Source organism: Alternaria ventricosa (assembly GCF_023758065.1).
Source record: "Alternaria ventricosa strain BMP 2768 chromosome Unknown scaffold_6, whole genome shotgun sequence".
Classification (NCBI taxonomy): Eukaryota; Fungi; Ascomycota; class Dothideomycetes; order Pleosporales; family Pleosporaceae; genus Alternaria; species Alternaria ventricosa.
The window spans coordinates 1,632,594-1,652,527 of NW_026055686.1; the positions used below are offsets into that span (position 1 = coordinate 1,632,594).

At 52.8% G+C, this 19,934-nt stretch overlaps 8 protein-coding genes across 8 annotated transcripts; 4 read left to right on the top strand and 4 right to left on the bottom strand.

Moving 5' to 3' along the window:
• Positions 1-1,139: 1,139 nt before the first annotated feature.
• J4E93_004638 (uncharacterized protein) lies at positions 1,140-2,295 on the bottom strand (the record flags this gene model as incomplete). The annotated part of the gene is made up of 2 exons (XM_049342565.1): positions 1,140-2,234; positions 2,290-2,295. 2 exons carry the CDS (start codon positions 2,293-2,295, stop codon positions 1,140-1,142), a joined length of 1,101 nt encoding a protein of 366 aa, XP_049200717.1.
• A 498-nt stretch (positions 2,296-2,793) lies between these two features.
• On the top strand, positions 2,794-3,190 carry ALTA5 (60S acidic ribosomal protein P2; the record flags this gene model as incomplete). Its single annotated transcript, XM_049342566.1, has 2 exons — positions 2,794-2,865; positions 2,921-3,190. The coding sequence occupies 2 exons, from the start codon at positions 2,794-2,796 to the stop codon at positions 3,188-3,190; spliced, it is 342 nt and encodes a 113-aa protein (XP_049200718.1).
• An 846-nt stretch (positions 3,191-4,036) lies between these two features.
• On the top strand, positions 4,037-4,729 carry RPS15 (ribosomal protein S15; the record flags this gene model as incomplete). The annotated part of the gene is made up of 4 exons (XM_049342567.1): positions 4,037-4,073; positions 4,176-4,233; positions 4,313-4,434; positions 4,485-4,729. 4 exons carry the CDS (start codon positions 4,037-4,039, stop codon positions 4,727-4,729), a joined length of 462 nt encoding a protein of 153 aa, XP_049200719.1.
• A 369-nt stretch (positions 4,730-5,098) lies between these two features.
• J4E93_004641 (uncharacterized protein) lies at positions 5,099-6,236 on the bottom strand (the record flags this gene model as incomplete). The annotated part of the gene is made up of 3 exons (XM_049342568.1): positions 5,099-5,189; positions 5,240-5,657; positions 5,708-6,236. The coding sequence occupies 3 exons, from the start codon at positions 6,234-6,236 to the stop codon at positions 5,099-5,101; spliced, it is 1,038 nt and encodes a 345-aa protein (XP_049200720.1).
• A 712-nt stretch (positions 6,237-6,948) lies between these two features.
• On the top strand, positions 6,949-9,574 carry J4E93_004642 (uncharacterized protein; the record flags this gene model as incomplete). The annotated part of the gene is made up of 3 exons (XM_049342569.1): positions 6,949-7,044; positions 7,094-8,781; positions 8,830-9,574. The coding sequence occupies 3 exons, from the start codon at positions 6,949-6,951 to the stop codon at positions 9,572-9,574; spliced, it is 2,529 nt and encodes an 842-aa protein (XP_049200721.1).
• Positions 9,575-13,171: 3,597 nt separating this feature from the next.
• J4E93_004643 (uncharacterized protein) lies at positions 13,172-14,886 on the bottom strand (the record flags this gene model as incomplete). Its single annotated transcript, XM_049342570.1, has 3 exons — positions 13,172-14,007; positions 14,061-14,453; positions 14,505-14,886. The coding sequence occupies 3 exons, from the start codon at positions 14,884-14,886 to the stop codon at positions 13,172-13,174; spliced, it is 1,611 nt and encodes a 536-aa protein (XP_049200722.1).
• A 187-nt stretch (positions 14,887-15,073) lies between these two features.
• Positions 15,074-16,260, bottom strand: J4E93_004644 (uncharacterized protein; the record flags this gene model as incomplete). The annotated part of the gene is made up of 2 exons (XM_049342571.1): positions 15,074-15,966; positions 16,020-16,260. The coding sequence occupies 2 exons, from the start codon at positions 16,258-16,260 to the stop codon at positions 15,074-15,076; spliced, it is 1,134 nt and encodes a 377-aa protein (XP_049200723.1).
• A 1,744-nt stretch (positions 16,261-18,004) lies between these two features.
• On the top strand, positions 18,005-19,717 carry J4E93_004645 (uncharacterized protein; the record flags this gene model as incomplete). Its single annotated transcript, XM_049342572.1, has 2 exons — positions 18,005-18,162; positions 18,214-19,717. The coding sequence occupies 2 exons, from the start codon at positions 18,005-18,007 to the stop codon at positions 19,715-19,717; spliced, it is 1,662 nt and encodes a 553-aa protein (XP_049200724.1).
• Positions 19,718-19,934: the final 217 nt, after the last annotated feature.

Below are 19,934 nucleotides of genomic sequence, written 5' to 3' on the forward strand. Positions count from 1 at the left end.
AACAGTAGGAGTTCTGCCGTTTCGCTCCTCCCATCGCCTAAGATTCTCCGTATTTTGTGCGGAAGTCAGATACTCACTCGGTACAGGCCTTGGATGCTGTGTTTGCCCAGCCGCAGCAGACTTGTTGTTCTTCTCTTCCCACCTCCTCAGGTTTTCTCTGTTCTGTGAGGCCGTCAAGTACTCACTCGGTACTGGTCTTGGAGGGAGCTTCTTCTCTGCTTCTGTTTTTGGACGCCGGATTGGAGCCCTATGGACCTCCTGCCGGAGCTCTCCACCCGGTGGACCAGCGTATATTGGTTCTACGTCCGAAGCCAGCATGATGCTGTTGAAGAAGAGCTGCTCTCGCGGGTATATATGGCCTCGGTACGGACCCCTATCGATGATCACCGGAAGCTCGTCAGGTGAGTCACTACTTCTGGGCCCAATACGTCCATCATCGAGGTCATTCTCGATCTTGTCAAGAGCCCTTTGCCTCTCCTTCTCGCGTTGTGTTTCTAGCTGCCTCGGTGTAGGGGACGGCTCATGGATCGTGTAATAATGAGTAGGGCGTCGGAATGGGTGTTTGAGTCGCTGAAAGGATGGCATCGTCGTGGTTCTGATACTGGGAGTTTGGTGGCGGAGTTACTGGACGGTCTGAGAGGGGCAGGAGATCCGAACATGAGTGTTCGGTGGTGAGGATACATGCTGGGCTGTTTGGTAGTTCCATGTGCTCGGTTGTGACAAAGGGGCGTTTGTGAACGCGCTGGCTGAACATTCGCTTCAATGCAATCGCAGAGCGATGCGTGGCCATGGTAATAGTTGGACACGTCGATCCTCGACAAAGGTGATGTCGATGGTTTGGAAGGGACAACACGGACAGAGCGCAATCCATGCGATGAGGTTGGAACGGAGTAGAAGGGTACCGTGATATGTTGGAGCCTGAAGGTATGGTTGCCGACGGCGTTATAAATATACACTACTTGCATTGTAATCTCTTATAGCGAGATGCTTACTGTGAAGCCATGATCGTTCTTCCGGGTATGCAACAACCGTAAATGCGCCATGAAAAAAGAAGAAACCACTCCATGGCTATGCAACCGCGAGAATGCAGATGAAACGCCCCCATGCCGTGTGATCGTAAACCGTAACGCCGAAGAACCTCAAAACCTCTTCTTCGCCTTGGCAGCCATAGCCATCAACTTCTTCTTACGTTCTTCTTTCTCACGCTTCAACCGATTTTCCTCCGCTAGCGCCTCCGCGTCCTCCTTCTTAGCAACCTTGAGGGCTATCTGTTCTTCTTCTTCTACGTCCCAGATACCACCCTCCATATCAGAAGAAGCGTCAGAGGCGTAGTCTTCTTCTTCGTCTTCCATCTCGCTTAGCTCGTCCCAGTCTGCGTAGCCGTCGTAGCGTCCCTTGCCTGGGTTCGGTTTGGCCTTGACGGCTGGTGTGCCGTTTCGACTAGACGTTGCAGGTGCGCTTGCTGGACGGGCGGTTCCCTTGTAGCCAACTTCAACAGGCTTCTTGGCAGGCCGTGCTGTGCCTTGATAACCAACGTCGACAGCCTTCTTCTTGTCTTTTGATGAATCGGCTTTCGGGTCTGTTGTTCTTGAGGGTAGTCCAGCGACAGGCTTCTTGCCCTTTGCGCCGGCACTCGCTTCTGCCTTGAGTGCCAAGCGTTCTTTTCGTGTAAGTATCTTTGTTGGTTCATGTTTGATGGGTGGGGCGATAGGCTTCGTCGAGTCCTTCTCCTTCGCTTTCTGAAGCATAGCGAGATATCCTTTCTTGGGTGCGGCAGACGAGGCGGGTGTTGAGGTGGTGGCGGAGGGCGCAGGCTTGGGTGCAGGAGCTGCAGCCTTCGGTTTCGCAGCGGGTGCGTTTGACGACTGTAGAGGTTTCCGCACGGTGGGATTCGCCGGCTTTGAGGATGCTGGTGCAGCAGTGCCACGATACGGGACGGCGGTGGTAGATGCGGACGGAGCCGGTTTCGACGTGGCAGGCGATGAGGTGGCGCGCACGGCACCATTTGCCTGCGCTGATCCCCCGACAGCCTCTTTCCTCTGTATCTTGACCTGTGAGCTCTCGACTGGACCTGAGGCCTTGCGCTTCAGCTGGGGGGTTTGCGAGGCGCTATTTGCCCCTGCGATCGGTCGCGGCGCTGGCCTAGGGGCTCCGGCGGGCGGGCCTTGCTTCGAAACCGTCGCCTGCGTCTTCGCGCCCGTACGGTCGATTATAGACATGATGTCTTTGAGAGACTAGATGATGCAGTCAGCATACGACTGCTGGCGGGGATGGAGTCGCCGGACTCACACTCATGATGGGCAACTGATAAGCGTTTGACTCAGGCTACCGGTCGTCAAATCGATTGGAGGACAAGTTGTACATGCTTTCCGGGTGAGATTCGCCGGTGTCGATAGTCGGCGGTGACTGATCACGCGCGCGGGGAGGAGGATGGGCGCACGGGACCGGTCGTGGATTGAAGAGGGGAGCGGCCAGAGAATGAGCGGTCGGCGGCGGCGCAGACAAGTCGCTTTTATACATGGCTTTGCGCCTAGCCCGACGGCACGTGACAAGGCGGGCGTTTTGCGCTAGTCGCGTTGCGGCATAGCCCAGGTAGCGAGATCCCACCCGAAGTCAATATTCGCGGACCTCGAACTTTTCTTTTCTACGACAACCTACAGAAGAACTTGTAGCTTCAGTCTCCGGCCCCGACGGTACGCATCACTTTGGAATCGCATCCAGCAGCGCAATACTGACAAGAACAGGTTAAATCGATTGAACTCCTGTTCCAGACAAACCACCCCAACAATCACAATGAAGCACCTCGCGGCATACCTCCTTCTCGGTCTCGGTGGAAACACCTCCCCCTCTGCCGCTGATGTCAAGGTAAGAGGGAATCGCTCAGTACAACTCGCTATACCACGTTCTAACAACGCAATAGGCCGTCCTTGAGTCCGTCGGTATCGAGGCTGACTCCGACCGTCTCGACAAGCTGATCTCCGAGCTTGAGGGCAAGGACATCAACGAGCTCATCGCCTCCGGTTCCGAGAAGCTTGCTTCCGTTCCCTCTGGTGGTGCCGGTGGCGCCGCCGCTTCCGGTGGTGCTGCTGCCGCTGGCGGTGCCGCTGAGGCTGAGGCCGCTCCCGAGGCCGCCAAGGAGGAGGAGAAGGAGGAGTCTGATGACGACATGGGTTTCGGACTCTTCGACTAAGCGCGTCGCCAAACCACCTCTCTTCACGAAGTATGATCCGGCAAATCTCTCGATCATTACGAGAATCATGCGCAACGAGTTCGATTTGGGGAGTGTCGAGCGAGCACTACAAGGGATATGGAGAAGGACACTGCGGCATTACTAGACTAATTGCCTGCTGAGATACCCGGAATGAAGCCATGCACCCTCAAACATTCAGCAAGTGTACTAGTGTTGTGTGATACCCGACCAATCCCGCATGGTGACTGTGATTGTTTAATATGACCATCCTTGACTAAAGTTGCGTTGTCTCCAATTAGGCCAGGTCCCGGTCTGAGTCAAAGGCGCATCCTCACCTACTTGCGACATGTCATGTCAAATCTCGCGACTGGCGAATCGACAGTGAGATGTATAGGAACACCACAGCTACCACGAACGAGCATAACAGAGAATGTTATGATCTTGGGAAAGTATTGAAGTGATCTCGGATCGTCATCTAGACTTAGAGAAGAATAGTCGCGTATGAGCTCACTGCGTCATCAGGTATTTGAAGTCGTTGAACGCATCCTATGTAAGGCGAGGTTGATGTGGAGATTCTGTTCCGAGGTTCGCATAAAGCAGTTTCCAATCACAACCACGGAGCGATAATTCATCATCACAACTATGTTCACATCAATTTAGATGTTCTTGTTGGTGAATAGCATGATCGCAGCTGCCCGTCTGGACTGGCGCTAAAAGGTCTCGCTTAGCGCACAGGGCAGCTACACCTCCAGGGCTCTAATTTCAATATCGCCCATCGAGAACTGACGACCGACAACTACCCTCGCGACCCAACGAAGTTCTCCCATCACTTCGACAACCACAAACATGGCTGACGCTGACTACGATCCCGAGGCCGCAGCTGGTACGCCCTTGCCTTCCGCACCAGACCTTCCCACACTCCCGCACCGCTCTCCCTGGATACGTAGACGCACAACGTGATGGACATGGCTAACAAACACAACAGCCCTTAAGGCCAAGAGGGCGTTCCGCAAGTTCTCTTACCGCGGCGTTGACCTCGACCAGTACGTCCTCCGATCCCCGCGACTCCCCGAACGCGCTGGAAATGCATACAAGTGTGGCGGTATTCTGATCGATACACAGGCTCCTCGACCTCGGCTCTGAGGAACTCCGCGACCTCGTCCACGCCCGTGCCCGCCGCAGGTTCAACCGCGGTCTTAAGCGCAAGCCCATGGGTCTCATCAAGAAGCTCAGGAAGTCCAAGCGTACGCACCACTGTCCGCCCAGCCGACCGGTCATTGCTAACACCGCACAGAGGAGGCCAAGCCCAACGAGAAGCCCGACCTTGTCAAGACCCACCTCCGTGACATGATTGTCGTCCCCGAGATGATCGGCTCCGTCATCGGTGTCTACTCCGGAAAGGAGTTCAACCAGGTCGAAATCAAGCCCGAGATGGTCGGCCACTACCTCGCCGAGTTCTCCATTTCATACAGGCCCGTCAAGCACGGAAGGCCGGGTATTGGTGCCACTCACTCCTCCCGTTTCATTCCTCTCAAGTAAACGAACTGGGTTTTGGTTGCATGGGTTCTTTCGTGGGGCGGATATGTACTTGATGACCTACAATGAATAAGGTGTTAGGTGCATTTACTCTCGATGGCTACGACGTACACAACGGTCACAGCGGGCATGAAGATATGGTGTAGATAGCACCACCATGACATTCGAGATACCTCCAAGGCTGCTCCTTCACTGCTTGACATGCACATGTGATGGTGACGATGCAGTTGGTTAATCAAACATGGCGCTATGCTGCACTTCACATTCCGATGTTCACATTGTATCAAGACAAGGTAAGCCAACGAGACGATGGATAATAGTAATCAAATTGGGTATTGTTACAATAAGAGATACGACAAGAATGCGATGCTGTTACCTTCCTAAGCGCATCTCAACCTTTGCAAAGTTGTACAGGGCTCGCAGGAAGACCTGGTAGTTGACACCCTTGTTGTCTGGTAGGTGGCTGCATTGTATGTCAGTAGGAAGTCAGTGGTTCAACGTATGGCAACTTACAAGATCTCTGTCAACCTCAGCTGCCACGGTGGGTATCCCTTAAGTTGCACTGTAGGACTGAACAAAATCAACAGATCTGGTTCACTTGAAACGTGGTCGTTCAGCTGCGCATCAATCAGGTCCGTGTTGATCTGCTCTTGTCGTACGTCTCCCTTTTGGGCCATCTCGGCCAGTGTGCGCGTCAGGTCGACGATGGTGTCGCGGCCGTCGTGTTCGGAGAGGAGGAGGACGGTAAGATGCTGGCGTTCTTCCCCTTTGAGGTCATCGTCTGCACTCTGAGGAGGCGTGTTGGGAGGAGAGTAGGAGGATAGGTGCGGCGCACGGAGGGAGAGCGTAGGCTTGCGATGGGGGCCGAAGTAGGCTTCTAGGGTTGACCAGATGGAGGCGTGGGTTTGCGGGAGGTAGTTCTTAAGCACACCTGTTCGTTCTTGTCAGCATAGCTCTACGGCCAGAATGCGAAAGACTTACCCGTCCGTTCGTAGACGCTCAGAAACGGTATGCCGGCACTCGCGGCCCAAGCTGCTATCTCACAGACATCGTTTACAAGTCCTTCCAATCCGGCTGTACCCTGACTTCCGTCGTCCTCTTGGTATTCAACTATCACACTGAGGTGCTTGGGCAGCTTCTCGAGGTCCTTGACATCGTGGGCAATGAACTCTGGGGTCCGGTGATGGTACTTGAGCAGCGAGACAACCTTGCCCCTGACAAGTCGGTAGGCGCGACGGAAGCGGAAGAAGATGCTGAACAAGAGAGCGACGACGTGGTAGATTGCGAGGTGGAGGAAGGTCTTGATGGGACCTGCGAGTGGCTTGCGGTTCTGTTGGGCTGCGCGTTGGCGGCGATCGCGCAGGGCCTTCTTCTGCTGCGCCTGCGTCTCGCTGTCGGAAGGCTCGGAAGGAAGAAAGGGCTTCAGAAGTTCTTCGCGTTGTTGGACGGAGAGTTGCTTGCTTCGTCTAAAAGCGGCCTCTTGCGTGGGAGTCAGGCCTGTGGTAGCCATTACGGGCGGTATGGAGGGTGTTGAACAACAAAATGAACGGGACAATCAGCGTCTATGGGAACAGGGTCAAGTAGTTGGCGTATGACAGAAAGGAGAGGAACAATGCGCGCGTTAGCTGGCCATGTCTGGCAGACGTAAGATGATGAAATATCTCGGTGAGGCTGGTGCATACGAAGTACGTGTGGCGCCGTGCCTGCCGAGCACAGCCAAGTATAGACGCGCATTCCGCCTGCTCCGCCATGCGCTGAGGCGTCATTACGCGGATGCTTTCGCAAGTACTGTGAGGCTGTAGACAAGGAACCGATTGTTTCGCATCTCTGTATACGGCCTGCCCAGACAAGGTTGGTGGCATCATAGTGCATGAGGTCACCCGTTGTTCGTTCGGCTGGAGCTGCTGCGAGTGCGGACCTGGTACCGAGGCGTGGGGTGTCCACGGGTGCGACAAGCCACAGTCGCGACTCGGACATGTTACACGCTACATCACCACATGCAAATACACTGCAACAGGAGACATTCACGCCCAGTACCATGCGCGAGTGAAGAAGAGTATCCGCTAGCAATATCTGGCAACTTCATGCTCCGCGACAGCTCAATTACCAGCTCCAGGGCAATCGGGGGCATTGGCGCGCTGGGCTGCTACGATAGACGTCCGTGATAGTAGACTCGAGTGATACCCAGCACCCAAGGCGCAGTTGCCAACACCTCTGCAACCATGCAGCGCATCAGCTCCGATGGCTCGTCGGTACTCACCCACCAGACGTCGAGGAATTCGATACGCGCGCCGCAGTTTACCCTAGAGAAGTTCACCGTAAGCAGCAGTACAGCTTCCGCTTGGTTTCCTCTGTTGACTCTCATAGAGCAAAGATTTCCTTGTCAAGGACTTCATCGAGGACCTCTCCCAAATTGCCGTACCTGCGACACGACGCTCCGGAGGCGCTGCCGGCCAGCAGACGTTCGACCCCAAGCCGCTCATTCGCACGTTCGAACACGCCCTCACACGGCTCAATAGTCTCTCTGAAGACCTAGAAGAGAAGGAGACTGAGCTTTCCACGGCTGTGCGCCGTGCGGAGCTGCAACACAACCAGAATGTCGAATCGCTTGGGAGAAGGCTGGAGACGGCCATGGACAAGTTCCAAAGACTAGACAGCTCGCTGAACGGCAATGATGAGGGAGGGTCAGATACTGGGGGCAACGTGGCCATGCGCATCGGAGAGCGACTCGAAGAGCTCGATCGCCAGCGGAAGCGAGCCCTGGACGCAAAGTTCCTGATAGAATGCTGGCAAGAAGTCAGCGAACGGGGCGAGCTCATGATCCTCGAGGACCAGCGAAAGAACGGCGACATAGTACGGTGCGCTGAGATCGCACGCCAACTACTACGCATCAGCACGCGTCTCGACCCAGAGGGCAGCCAGCGAGTCAACGGAGAGGTACAAAACGGCATGAAGAGGAGAACGGTACACCAGTCGAGACACAACACGAAGGAGGTCATCGAGAAGTTCTTGGAGAACCTGGAGCAGGATCTCCTCAGCAAGTTTCAGGAATGCTATGCGCGTCCAAACTACGCTGGCATGCGCGACTGTGCCATTGCGCTCAAGGGGTTCAACGACGGAGCTAGTGTCATTGGAACATATGTCAACCAGCACTCTTTCTTCATCGACCGCATGCAACTGAATGGCGAAGACCTGGCGACCGATCTAGAAACCTGGGATCGCCTCCAAGATCCAGATGCGGAACCACCCGGTGTCGAGCCTACGCTACAGTCTCTGATCGACGAAGTCAAGATTGTCGTTCAAGATGAGTCCGCCATCATCAAACGAGCATTCCCGTACTATGAGGAGGTGCTCATCAAGTTCCTCGAGCGCATCTTCCAGCAGTCGATACAAAGTCGATTGGAGATGGTGCTCGATAAAGCAGGAGAACTATCCTCACTCGCTTTTCTGCGTTCATTGCAGGCGTCTAGGAGCTACATCACGCAGTTGGTGGATGACCTGAAATCACATGGATTGACAGAACACCCGGAGCCTGCTACTTCAGCGGTCGCAGCTACCCTTGATCAGCAGCTGGAAGAGCTCTTCTCCTCTTACTTTATTGGGGAGAAGTATATCGAGCGCGAAAAGAAGAACCTGGAGGAGCTTTACTCTTCGCTATTGCTCAAGTTCACTATCTATCACTCGCGACGTAGTAAGATGCCAACCTCGTACTTTGGATCGCTGGCCCAGCGAGGCAAGGAGTTGGCTGCATCCGCTCGTGACAAGTACATGGAACGCCTGGAAAGCACCGAGTTGCCTGCCAGTCAAAAAGCAACGTTACTTCGCATTGCTGGCTTGAAAGAAGACCAACAAGAGAAGAAAGACATTGAGGTGACTGATGAAGATGGCAGGCTATCGCTACCAGTCGCTAAGCGTATGCTCAAGTGGCTAGCAGAAGGTGTTGGGCGTGGACTTGAGCTGTCGCCTGGCAATGAGACGCCGAAGGACGTGCAAATACTACTAAACCTACTGTTACGGCAGATGGGCGAGATCTATCTGGAGACGGCACTAGACGCGTAAGTCATACCTGCTTGAGTTGCGCATCCTTACTAACACCAAAACAGTGCACAAGACCATGCCGTTTCTCAAGAGAACTCCAAGACAGCTCCTGATCTTGCCCACTTCCCGTCGCTACACGCTATCACCACAATCTTACATCTTCTCCAACAAACCACTACAACCATCGTCCTCCCCCTTTGCACACCCAATCTCACCATTCGCCGCGACATCGAAAAGTCCGCGAATAGCACAACTTCGACCCTTGAATCCAAACTATCCAACATCCTCAATCTCACACTCACAGCATCTCTCAACTGGGTGAGCAGATGTCTGTCTCAACAAAAGAAGACCGACTTCCGACCCAAAGAAGACGATCTGATGGTCACAACCGAAACACAAGCTTGTCGCGACGTCTCCGCGTTTCTAACACGCGTCGCCTCTCAAGCCTCCGCCGCTCTCTCCGGCCGCAACCTTTCCCTTTTCTTCGCCGAACTCGCTCGCGGTCTGCGTTCTCTTGTTCTATCCCACTTGCTCAAGTTCACCATCTCACAAGTCGGCGGTCTCAGTGTGTCGAAGGACATGAACCGCTATGTTGAGCTCGTGAGAGCATGGCCTACGGGCGATGAGCTGGAACCTGGTGCCATGGATGTGCTGACGGATGTCAGTACGTTGTTCATTATTGGACCGGAGGCGTTGAGGGATAGGCTTAGGGCTGCGGGTGGACAGGATGCGCAGGAGCTGAAGGGCTTCATTGCTAGGAGAGACGATGTTGGAACTGTTGGGGTACAGAGCGTGCTTAGTGGGTTGTAAAGATTTAACGTTCTTACACGATTTGCGAATCTACGAATGTATTACACACATATTGACCCTGTCCACGAAATACACAGCGAACGTCATTTTGAACATGCGCCACAGACTTTACTAGTCCATCAACCAATCATGTTGACGCCAGCATCCGGACGCCACGCACAGCCAAGCGACCAGACGCATGCAGGGTCCGGGTGTCGCGGGTCTAAATGCTAACAATTGAGTTGGTAACTCAGGCCTAGAGGCCTAGATGTTTGTATAGTGTGGTTCAGCGCATGTCATCAGCGCTTAGTGGGGAGGAAGTGACGTCCAACGTGAGATGCCGCACTGCACACCATGTGGTGTATAAGAGGAAGTAACGACCCATGAATCTGGCTGTCACGAATTCAACATCCAAACTCTCATCTTGGGACAATCGTTCCTTCTCCAAACGAAGAGATCCATCCACATCCACTACATCCATCATCCCAACCGCAACCATTTGTATCACAAGTGCCCTCGTGGCGTTACTCGCCTGATTTAGCGGCAAATCGTCATCGCACTCACGTTCACGCTCACAATCGCACTCATCGAAGTCGAGATCGAAGTCCAGGCCGAGACGAAGTTCAAGCAAGCGCTCTACGCGTTCTGGGCATCCGCATAGGAGTTCGAGAGATCAGCCGCATCGTTCGCACGCTCCGAGACGGGTTTACTAGGTGGTTTGTCTTTCGGGGCTTGGGGGATGGGGTGTTTTGATTCTGGGTAATAGGAGTGGAAAAGGCAGGATAGTGAGAGCGAAAGTGAGGCTACAGGTGGAGGCATGCATGCCAGCATGACGAGCAGAACGACTATTCAAATACAAAGATTTCCATGGAATGCATGGGAGAGTCCCCAGATGGAACTCTATCACGTTGCCGGCGGTGCTTGGGTTTAGAGGAAAGCGGTCGGCTAGTACCATGCCTATGGCTCATGTTGTATTTACGGCCCATGTTATTAGCTAAGAATATTACGAGGTACTCTCAGGCATTTGAAGTGCACCTTTGCCTTCATCATTGCAATGGCTGCTCATCTCTCACCACCTACCAGGCGCTATCGCTCGACCTCACGTTAGCCGACTATAAAGCGGCCTTGCTGTCAACTTTGACGACGACAACTCTTTACACCACATCATGGCGCGTCCTAGCCTCGAGAAACGCAGTCGAAAGACTCCTGCTTCCAAGACGACAAGCAAAGTCGCAAAGCCCAGGGTTTCTCGCGTCACCGGAAGTGAGAAACTACGTCGGGCAGCCATGTAAGTATCTCCAAAGCCCTGTGACATTCGAAAGTAGCTGATGACATCGATTCCAGCGCCCGTAATAACAGCAACTCACCTCTCCTTCGCCTTCCAGCCGAGATTCGGAACCAGATCTACGACTACGTTATAGGAGGCCAGACTTACGTGCTCCATGAGAGATCTCTGGGAAAACCATCTTACTATCTCATCAGAAAACATAGCATTGGTCTTCATCGGCATGAGCAGACGGCTCTCTCCCAAACCTGCCGCCAATTCCGACATGATACAAGTGTACTTTTCTTCCAGAACAACATATTCATGGTGACCTGTCTCAACCCTGCTTCAAACATGGACAGCTGGATGCGTTCATTGCAGCCGTATCACGCAAGTGCCATACAGACCGTGTTCTGGGGTCTTTGGGGATCACGCAGCAACCCCGAAGCTCTGAAACTTCTCTTGGCTAACTGGATGGGAATCAAGAGGGTTGGGGTGTACTTTTACATCAAATCAAGGCTGCACGTAGCAAACCAAGAAGCCCTAAAGATTGCAGGTTTCGAGCCTGGTGAAACAGTTCGAGATAGGAGGTTTGGGCTCAACATAGTGTGGTATGAGCGGTCTTGATCATCTCATCAGTAAGTGACTGTTGCGCCATTCTTTCGCTATATCGGCTGATCTGAATTGCCAGACATGTCGCCTCACCATGTCGCGTTTGCTAAGCCCGGTCAAGAACATCGGCATGTTCTATCGGTGGGGTTTGGATTCTACCCAGAGCCTCACCACCAGCGACGGACTCAAAGGCTTTTAGTACCTTCTTGGCTAAAGCGATCAATACTCCCAGTGGCTGGATGACCATGAAAAATCTGCTTTGACTTTCTTCAGCTCTTATTTCTTTCTGCGCAGCAGCAAAAGTCTTCAAACGATTACTATACCAATAGCACATACGGTATGAAAGACATTGAACTGATTTTAAGAACATTGAGTCACAAAATGCTTCCTTATGTGATCTTCCTATCTTCCACACTATCTGCCAACTTATTCTCTACCCCACAGCTCAATGGTAGTTATCCACAATGTCATAACCACGAGAAAATTGATCATCAACCCTTCGAAAGCCTCGAAGTGGCCCTTTGCTCTGCACTGACTTCGCTTTAAGCCACTTCTGCAGTATCCCCATCAGCCTCTCCTTATAGACTGCCTCAAGTCGTTCAAACGTCTGCCATTTATGCTCCCGCAGTAATTCCAGGTGAAGCAAGTCTGACCTACATCGCATGTCAGTAAGAACACGTTGCTGGACTCTGTCCGGAAATCATAGCCCACTCACCAGTATATCCCAACTTCTACGTTCTTCCCCTGTATAGCGCTGCCGATCTCCTCAAAGCACTCTCGTAAAGGTATATTCGCGTCGATACCACTCCACTCCCACTCTTTCATAACTCTCATCTCCTCGGCCGTTGGTAGCGTTTTTGAGAAGATCAAGTGATCGCGTGGTAGACACTCGAGCACATGCAAGCCCAGGTCGAGATGGGTAAGCGCAGGGAATTTCGTCAGAAGATTCGACGCAAACCATAATCTCGACTGCTCCACCAGACCGTTTCTTTCGTCGAACAAACGGATAGAGTACAAAGGTAGCGAAAGCTTCCGGATAAGAGAAAGGTTATGTGCCCCAATCTTCAGACAAAAGGTCGTGAAGAGACTCTGGTAGCCGTGATTCCCGTGTGCAGGTATGAGATTGAAGCAGTAGAAGCCGAAGAAGTAAGTGCGCACCTCTTGTGAGATTTGGCGGCTTGTCAACATGAGACTCCAGAGGATGGGTCGCGCGGATGATTCGAGGGCTTGGAAGGTACGGCGGAAGCAAAGGCGGACAGCGACTGAGAGTGAATCAGGGTCGCGTTTGTTGAAGAGGTATCGGTAGATTTGCTGCCGGACTTCTAGGGGAAGCTTTTCGAGAGAAGATCGAGTGGGTTCAGTCGGAAGTGATGAGATGGTAGGGTTTAGTTTTATCGCAGATAGGGAAGTCGCGATGCCGTCTAGTGTTGCAGATGAGGAAGACATGACTGAGAGATGTTGCCCGATGGCACCGCAGTATCTTGAAGATGAATACAGACGAGTTGGAGAGACCAAGAAGGTAAAGCTATGGTTGACTGCGTGTATTGTTGACGAGGGACTGCATCCGGGTAGATAAGTAGGCTAGGGGACTGTGCAAAGTCTAAACCGCGGCAGCTCGTAGCCCACCTAACTAGATTCGCCACATGTACTCGCAGAGGAATGGCACTTCCATTCACTCGACCGGTCAGCGCTTCATAGCAACTATTCTAGCTCATCATTCACTTCACCCGCTTGATAAGTCGCTACAGTCTTGCTGGCTTGTCGAATGCAAACAGCGACCTCCCCTTCTTCTCACCATCCTGCCAAACCCATCCGCTTTTACCCACAATCTCGACCGCACCACTGGCCATCTGTCGCAATGTACTTTCATCGCCATGGTTCGAAAGGAAACGTTTGTTGCTGCTCTTTACGCGACCAATGATGTGACCTCGAAGCGGGCTGCCGTCTCGGTTGAACTCTACGGTGTAAGTTTCGACAACAGCCTCGCCCTCTGGGTCGAAAACGAGCTCAGGCGCGGGCACATCAGTAATCTGCGGCGGTAGAGGGTTCTCTGTCGGATAGTTTCCTTCTCTTCTGGGCTCTTTCGACAATATCACGACGTACTGATAGCTCAGAACGCCGCCATTGCAGAGTACCAGTCCCTTCTGGCCCTTGCCGTCTCTCAGCTGCCGCGTCATTTCAGTGAGCGCATGCATCGAGTAGTTGTTGCCAGCTCCGCCGAAAGATGTCAGACCACCAAGTATCGTCAATGGCCTTTGATGATCTACCACAGGTATCCCTAGAGGTTGCGCTGCAATCTTAGGTACGATAGGAAAGCAAGAGTAGATGTCAATAATGTCCATCTCTTCTTTGGTCGCACCAGAAACCTTCAGACTCGCATCTATAGAGCGCGATATACTGGGCGATGTGTAGAAGTTCGGTCGTTTCCAGAACTCATCGGCGTCCTTCGTTCCTGCGCCACCAAGCGGATACACCCATTTTGACTCGGGAACTCCTAAGGTTTTGGCGAAGGAGGTCGACGTAAGGATGACTGCAGAGGCAAGATTAACCGTGTTGAAGGCGTTCATAAGCAGGGGATCTACGCGTGTGATGTAAGCGTCCGTTCCTAATGCGGAAAGAGGAGAAACCCACAAGGATAGCATATCATCCTGTTCTTCTTGCCAACAGTCTTAATGTCTTCCTCACTACTTGAAACTCCTTGACCCCAAGCGTACTCATTATTCTTTGCGACGTCGGCAAATTCAGCATACAGCTTTGCACTCTCTTCGTGGTTTGCCTTCAGCGTCTGCCCGCGATGCGCACGGAACGCGTTTTCGTAAAGCGGGTAGACATGTATTGGCGCACCAATCTTGTGAATAGCACCGAGGTCTTTGCCAGAGTCAGTAGAAGAAAGGGTTTGCCAGAGAGAGGAAACCGCACTATTTCCTAGGTCGCGACCTGTTGGCGTGAAGACCGAATCTACAGCTTCGGACGGAGCTGTCCAGCCTGGTGGAGGAAGCTTCTTTGCGGCTGCGCATGCGGATACTGATACAGTCAGCGATGAGTGGAGGAGGCAGAAAGGTGTGTAGTACGTACACGAAGCTAATGCTTCACCTCCAGTTACAATCGCGACTTTACATTCGCCTTTTGCAATCCTCTTAGCGGCCTCGTCGAAGAGCTTGCCTGGTTTATCGCCTCCATGTTCGGAATATCTCTTCCATTTCAGACTCTGATCAACGCCCAGCTTCTCAGCCAAAAGCCCGGGTAGATCTGGATACGGCCAAGTCCACGTCTTGACGACATCGACGCTGTCGATTGCTGACTGCAGGTCAGTCTTCGAAAGAGATGCAGTGTCGTTGATGGCTTTCTGGATGGCTTCTAGCATCAATGTTGCGGGCTCCTTCGCATCCGCGATGGCGGTGGAGCGGTTCTTGATGTCGCCTACGCCGATGATCACGGGGGTATTGGCGGACATCATGTCGGGTTAAAAGATTAAGCGCAAGACGGGCGAAATTTGACCTCTCAATGTGAAATGCAGTTTTACTTATGTCACGTACTTCGTGATTGAAAGCATGGCTTCCATTGCATGTCGGAGAGTCCTGGTTGACGTGAGGAGTCGGATTTGCCGAGGTACAAATGACGCGAGCCACTGCCGCACGCGCTGCTCATGTCCTCGACGCGTCAGTTCCGGCCATCGGGACGGATGCATCTTCTGCAACAGTCCTCCGGTCTCTCCATGCAGCGTATAGCAACACTACAAAAGCCTGTCCCTCCGGATTGATACCGTTGAGCGGCGTCCGCTGACCTTCCTTCAGGGAGTTGACCACAGGTGCCGCAACACCAGTTTCCTCATCTATATAGCGACTGACAGACTCTAACTTACACGTCGCCCATCCTACATACCGTTCCCCGAATGTGCCAGGCTCGAGGAGCGCCATTCTGAAGGCCGTAGCTGCCATCAACGCGGTTCCCGCGACCTCTGGAAACCATGTCTCGTTGTCGAGATAGTTGCGCAACAGGCCCGATGCATCAGTATCAGCCTCTATCGCGCCGTCAAGAATGCCTTTGGTCATATTTAGTAGCATCTTCTGCTCATCAGCGGTTTCCGATCCATATTGAGATTTGCGCAATGTTGCTAGGACCCTAGCCATCCCAGCTGCAGCCCAGGCATTGCTCGTACACCACGCGCCGTCATCGCTCTTCACGCTGCCCGTGCCCTCAGCATTGACGATGTGTCGCCAATACCCTTTCGATGTGCTCAGCACCTCGCAGTATAGCTGGCACTGCCGTACACTCTCTTTCACCATGCCTATGTCCGAGGTGAAGACACCGTGGTATGCAAGAGCAGGCGGTACCATGTAGACGAAATCTGCCCACAAAGAAGGGTACGCATCGCGATGCGATATCGCGCCATTGCTGTATCTGGGCGTGGTGGAGAGCAGGTCATGCAGCTGGCGATTTACAGCGGAGAGGTAAGGATTGTCAGGCGCTTGGGAGGTTGTTGAATTGTAGAGCAACAAGGCTGGAATACAGAGAGATGTCGGATCGGACGACGAACCTAGTTACTGCCTTTAGCATGCGTTAGACGAAGTCTGAGAGAAGAGAGCTTACCGTTACCTTCGCACAGTCTCGCGCTATTCGTCTGTATGAATGGTTTCACATATCGCAACGCTTCTACACCCTCTACCGTCAACTCTGGTATCTTGCCCCCTGGAAATGGGTCATGGAAGATGCTGTAATGAGGATCTCTGTACTCGAGTAGCGCTTCGAATACGGTGCCGTACTCCCAGCTATGTGACGCAGTTTCCTGCGCTTTGGAGAGAACCTTGTCGATCACAACCTGCGAAATCATATCGCGAACTTCCCGATTGATGCTTTATGTTGGTTCCTAGGGTCGACGGGGATTGTAGCTTCGAAGCGCGTGCATACACGTCTGCGGTATGACGTTCGCGACGCGCGCATATGGTGTCATCTCCGTGCCTTCGCTTCCTGCCGCGGGCAGGTGCAGAAAGCTTGGTGAGGGGTTATTGTTCCTTCCAAGGACCCTCAAAGCTTGACCCAACCAACTCGACAGGTCCATGAGAACGACCCAACTTACATTTTGAGATATGATCGGCTGTAGAGGATATTGGGCTGTTGTAAGCTTACATGACCAGACATGGGACTTGCCCCTGCGCGATGCTATGGGTTATGTGCGCTCAACGACAGAGATGAGTGTGCTCTAAGAGTACATGTCGTATGTTGCTACCTGCCTTCAAAAAAGGGCATGCAGGTGGACTGAATGGTATCAGGAGACCCACATGTTGGTGTGCGCAGGATTGCAGGACCAGCCGTGTCGACTGGGGTGGACGCCCGCGCAGTGTTACCCGCTGACGTTTACCGAAGCTGACAGCCAGCTTCTTCTTGAAGGTCGGCAAGTAAGTAAGTACTAGGATGAAATGCGAAAAGGCTTCCTTCACTCAGAAATTCGAGTACATGCTAAAGCTGCTAGATTGATGTCTGGTAGGACGATGGGTCGCGCCATAGTTGCATGGCCCTACGGATGATGTACCCACAAGAGACCCGCAGCGAGTATCCTCCAAGCGACGTCCAAGCTTCTGAGATCCTGCCTGGGTGAAAGTGTTACGTTTGAAATCCTCGACGGCACGAATACTGAAGATAAGAGTAGCACATTATGATAACGAAGGAGGCCTAATAGCATTACAGTCCAATGTCAGAATCTTCTAAGCGAGTACCAACATGTCGAGCTACTGCGTCTTCTACTATACAGCGCACACAGTCTTGGTTCGTATCATCGGCGGCTTGTCCGGTGAAACCAGACACTCGCGCCGCCGGATGAAGCACGAACCGCCATCCCCGCCATCCCCAGGTTTTGCAATGAACTGTCAGTCTGCATTCTCCATGCGCCCCATGATCAGCTCCATTTGTACCCAGACCCAGCTCGCAAACCAGCGGCGGATACCTCGAGCGCTAAGGCTTCTAGGCGTATTTCCAGAAGCTTGTTCGAGCTCTGGAAAGCCCAGTTTGAGCCTCATGCACATAATACGCGCGGTTTACGTCGGCTCAGTTGTTTTCACATCACCCTACAGGTAAGGCGCAGGGCGCATCTCCAAACACCAACAGATGAACAGTGCCCGTGGCGCAAGGAAGTAAACCCGAAGGAATGCGCGCCGCGCAGAGGGGACGTCATCATACGAGTTAAGCAACGGGCTGCAACCATCACAGCGCTCGAGGTATTTTTCCCCGCCTTTCCTACCGGTAGTTTGCACTAGCCAACGATAATTGGTTCCCCAGAACCCGTTCTAACAAGGGTCTGGGCTACGATCGTCCCATACGTTCGATAAGGACTTGGCCACCGAAGCCGTACCACGTTTGGGTAGGTCCGAACCGCCAACGTGGATTAATCCTCCTCTCGCGCCGGGCCATACACCACATTTGTTGAAAAAACTGCTATCACAACCGGCGCGTTCTTCAGCCGCTTTTGTCATCTAGTTAGTTCTATATAACCACTAGACATCCCCTCTAGAGCGAAAGCAAGATTGGTACCACCGACCAAGCCTTCCTTTTGTCTCGTGTCAATCATGCCGAACCACCACATGGCCGACGAGAAGCCTGAGGCTGTGCCGTATGGCTACGATGAGAGTCAGGTTGGCTTCGAAGAGCCGTTTGTTCACGGCGCCGCTACTGTTGGTGGTGAGACTGGACGAGGAGGAGACACACATCGTGGACTGAAGAGTCGACACATCCAGTTTCTGTAAGTCTGCGTTCTCTCGTGTGGCTGAACTTATCGCTAACATCCTGTCAGTGCGCTTGGTGGTGCTATCGGAACTGGTCTCTTCATCGGATCTGGATCTATTCTAGCCCTTGTCGGTCCTGCTCCGTTGTTCATGGCCTACCTCAGTATGATGCTTGTTGTTTACAACGTCATGAATAACCTGGCTGAAATCGTCACTTACCTTCCCATGCGCGGTATTACTATCCCTTACTTCATCAAGCGATTCGTAGACCCGAGCCTCGCATTCGCCGCTGGTTGGAATTACTGGTACGCCTACGCGATTTTAGTGGCCGCTGAAGCTACAGCTGGAGCAATCCTTGTCGAGTACTGGGAGACGCCTGTCCACAATGCTGTCTGGATCACCATCTTCCTGGTCGTGGTCTTGTTCCTTAACATCGTCGCAGTCGAGGTTTTCGGAGAAGCCGAGTTTTGGTTCGCTTCTATCAAGTTCATCACCATCATTGGTCTTGTTATTCTCGGCTTTGTGATCATGCTTGGTGGCAGCCCAAACGACCAAGGCCGGCTCGGGTTCAGGTACTGGAACAATCCTGGAGCTTTCAAGCCGTACATTGTGGAAGGGAACTCCGGGCGTTTCTTAGCTTACTGGACTGCCTTCGTCCGGGCTGGATTTGCCTTCATCACTTCGCCTGAATTGATTGCGCTCGCTGCTGGAGAGACTATTGCCCCGCGCCGGAATATTCCCAAGGCTGCTGGCCGCTTTGTTTACCGTCTCGCCATCTTCTACGGTCTGGGTAGCTTCATCATCGGTGTTATTGTCCCATCAGACGATGATCGCCTCCTCAGCAAGAGCTCCAACGCTTCCGCCTCTCCCTTCGTCATTGGTATCCAGCGTGCGGGAATCGTAGGTCTGAACCACGTCGTCAACGCGGCTGTCCTGACATCAGCATGGTCTGCCGGAAACGCCTTCTTGTTCTCCGGATCCCGTGTCTTGTATGGTATGGCTCTCAACGGAGAAGCACCTAAGATCTTCGGCAGGACAAGCAAAAAAGGTGTACCATACGTGGCTGTTCTCGCCACATGGGCCATTGGACTCCTCGCGTACCTGAATGTCTCCAGCACTGGCGCCCAGGTCTTCTTGTGGTTCTCCAATATCTCCACCATCTCTGGATTCATTGCCTGGATCGTCGTCATGATCACGTACATCCGCTTCCGCAAGGCCATGATCTTCAACAACTTGCTCGAGTCTCTGCCCTACCGCACGCCCTTCCAGCCATATTTGACATACTTTGTCCTCGGCTTAGTGTCGCTCCTGACTCTCACCAATGGCTTCCAGGTCTTTGTGCCCGCCAACTGGTCCGTGTCCGACTTCCTTGCCGCTTACATCACCATTCCAATCTTCATCGTACTTTACGCTGGTCACAAGATATACTTCAGAACGCCGTTTGCTATCAAGGTCGAACACATCGATGTTATGACGGGTGTGCGAGAGATGAACGAGTTGTGCAAGGACGATATTACCGGTGCACCTGTGCCGAAGAATGTTATGCAGAAGATATGGTACTGGATTGCTTAGAGTAGCACCACAAAACGGTTGTCAATGTTCCTTCTACTTGCTAGCGTGCGCTTTCATCTTTTTAGCCGTATACCATTGCTAGATCAATAAGCTGATTTGGCACTGTTCGTCCTGCCCACGAGCATCGCACTTCTAAGGTGTACTGAACCAGAGTTCCTTAATTGTGAAGACTTCCGATCTCTGTTGTGCTCTTACTGGTTGGTTGAGACATGCGGCT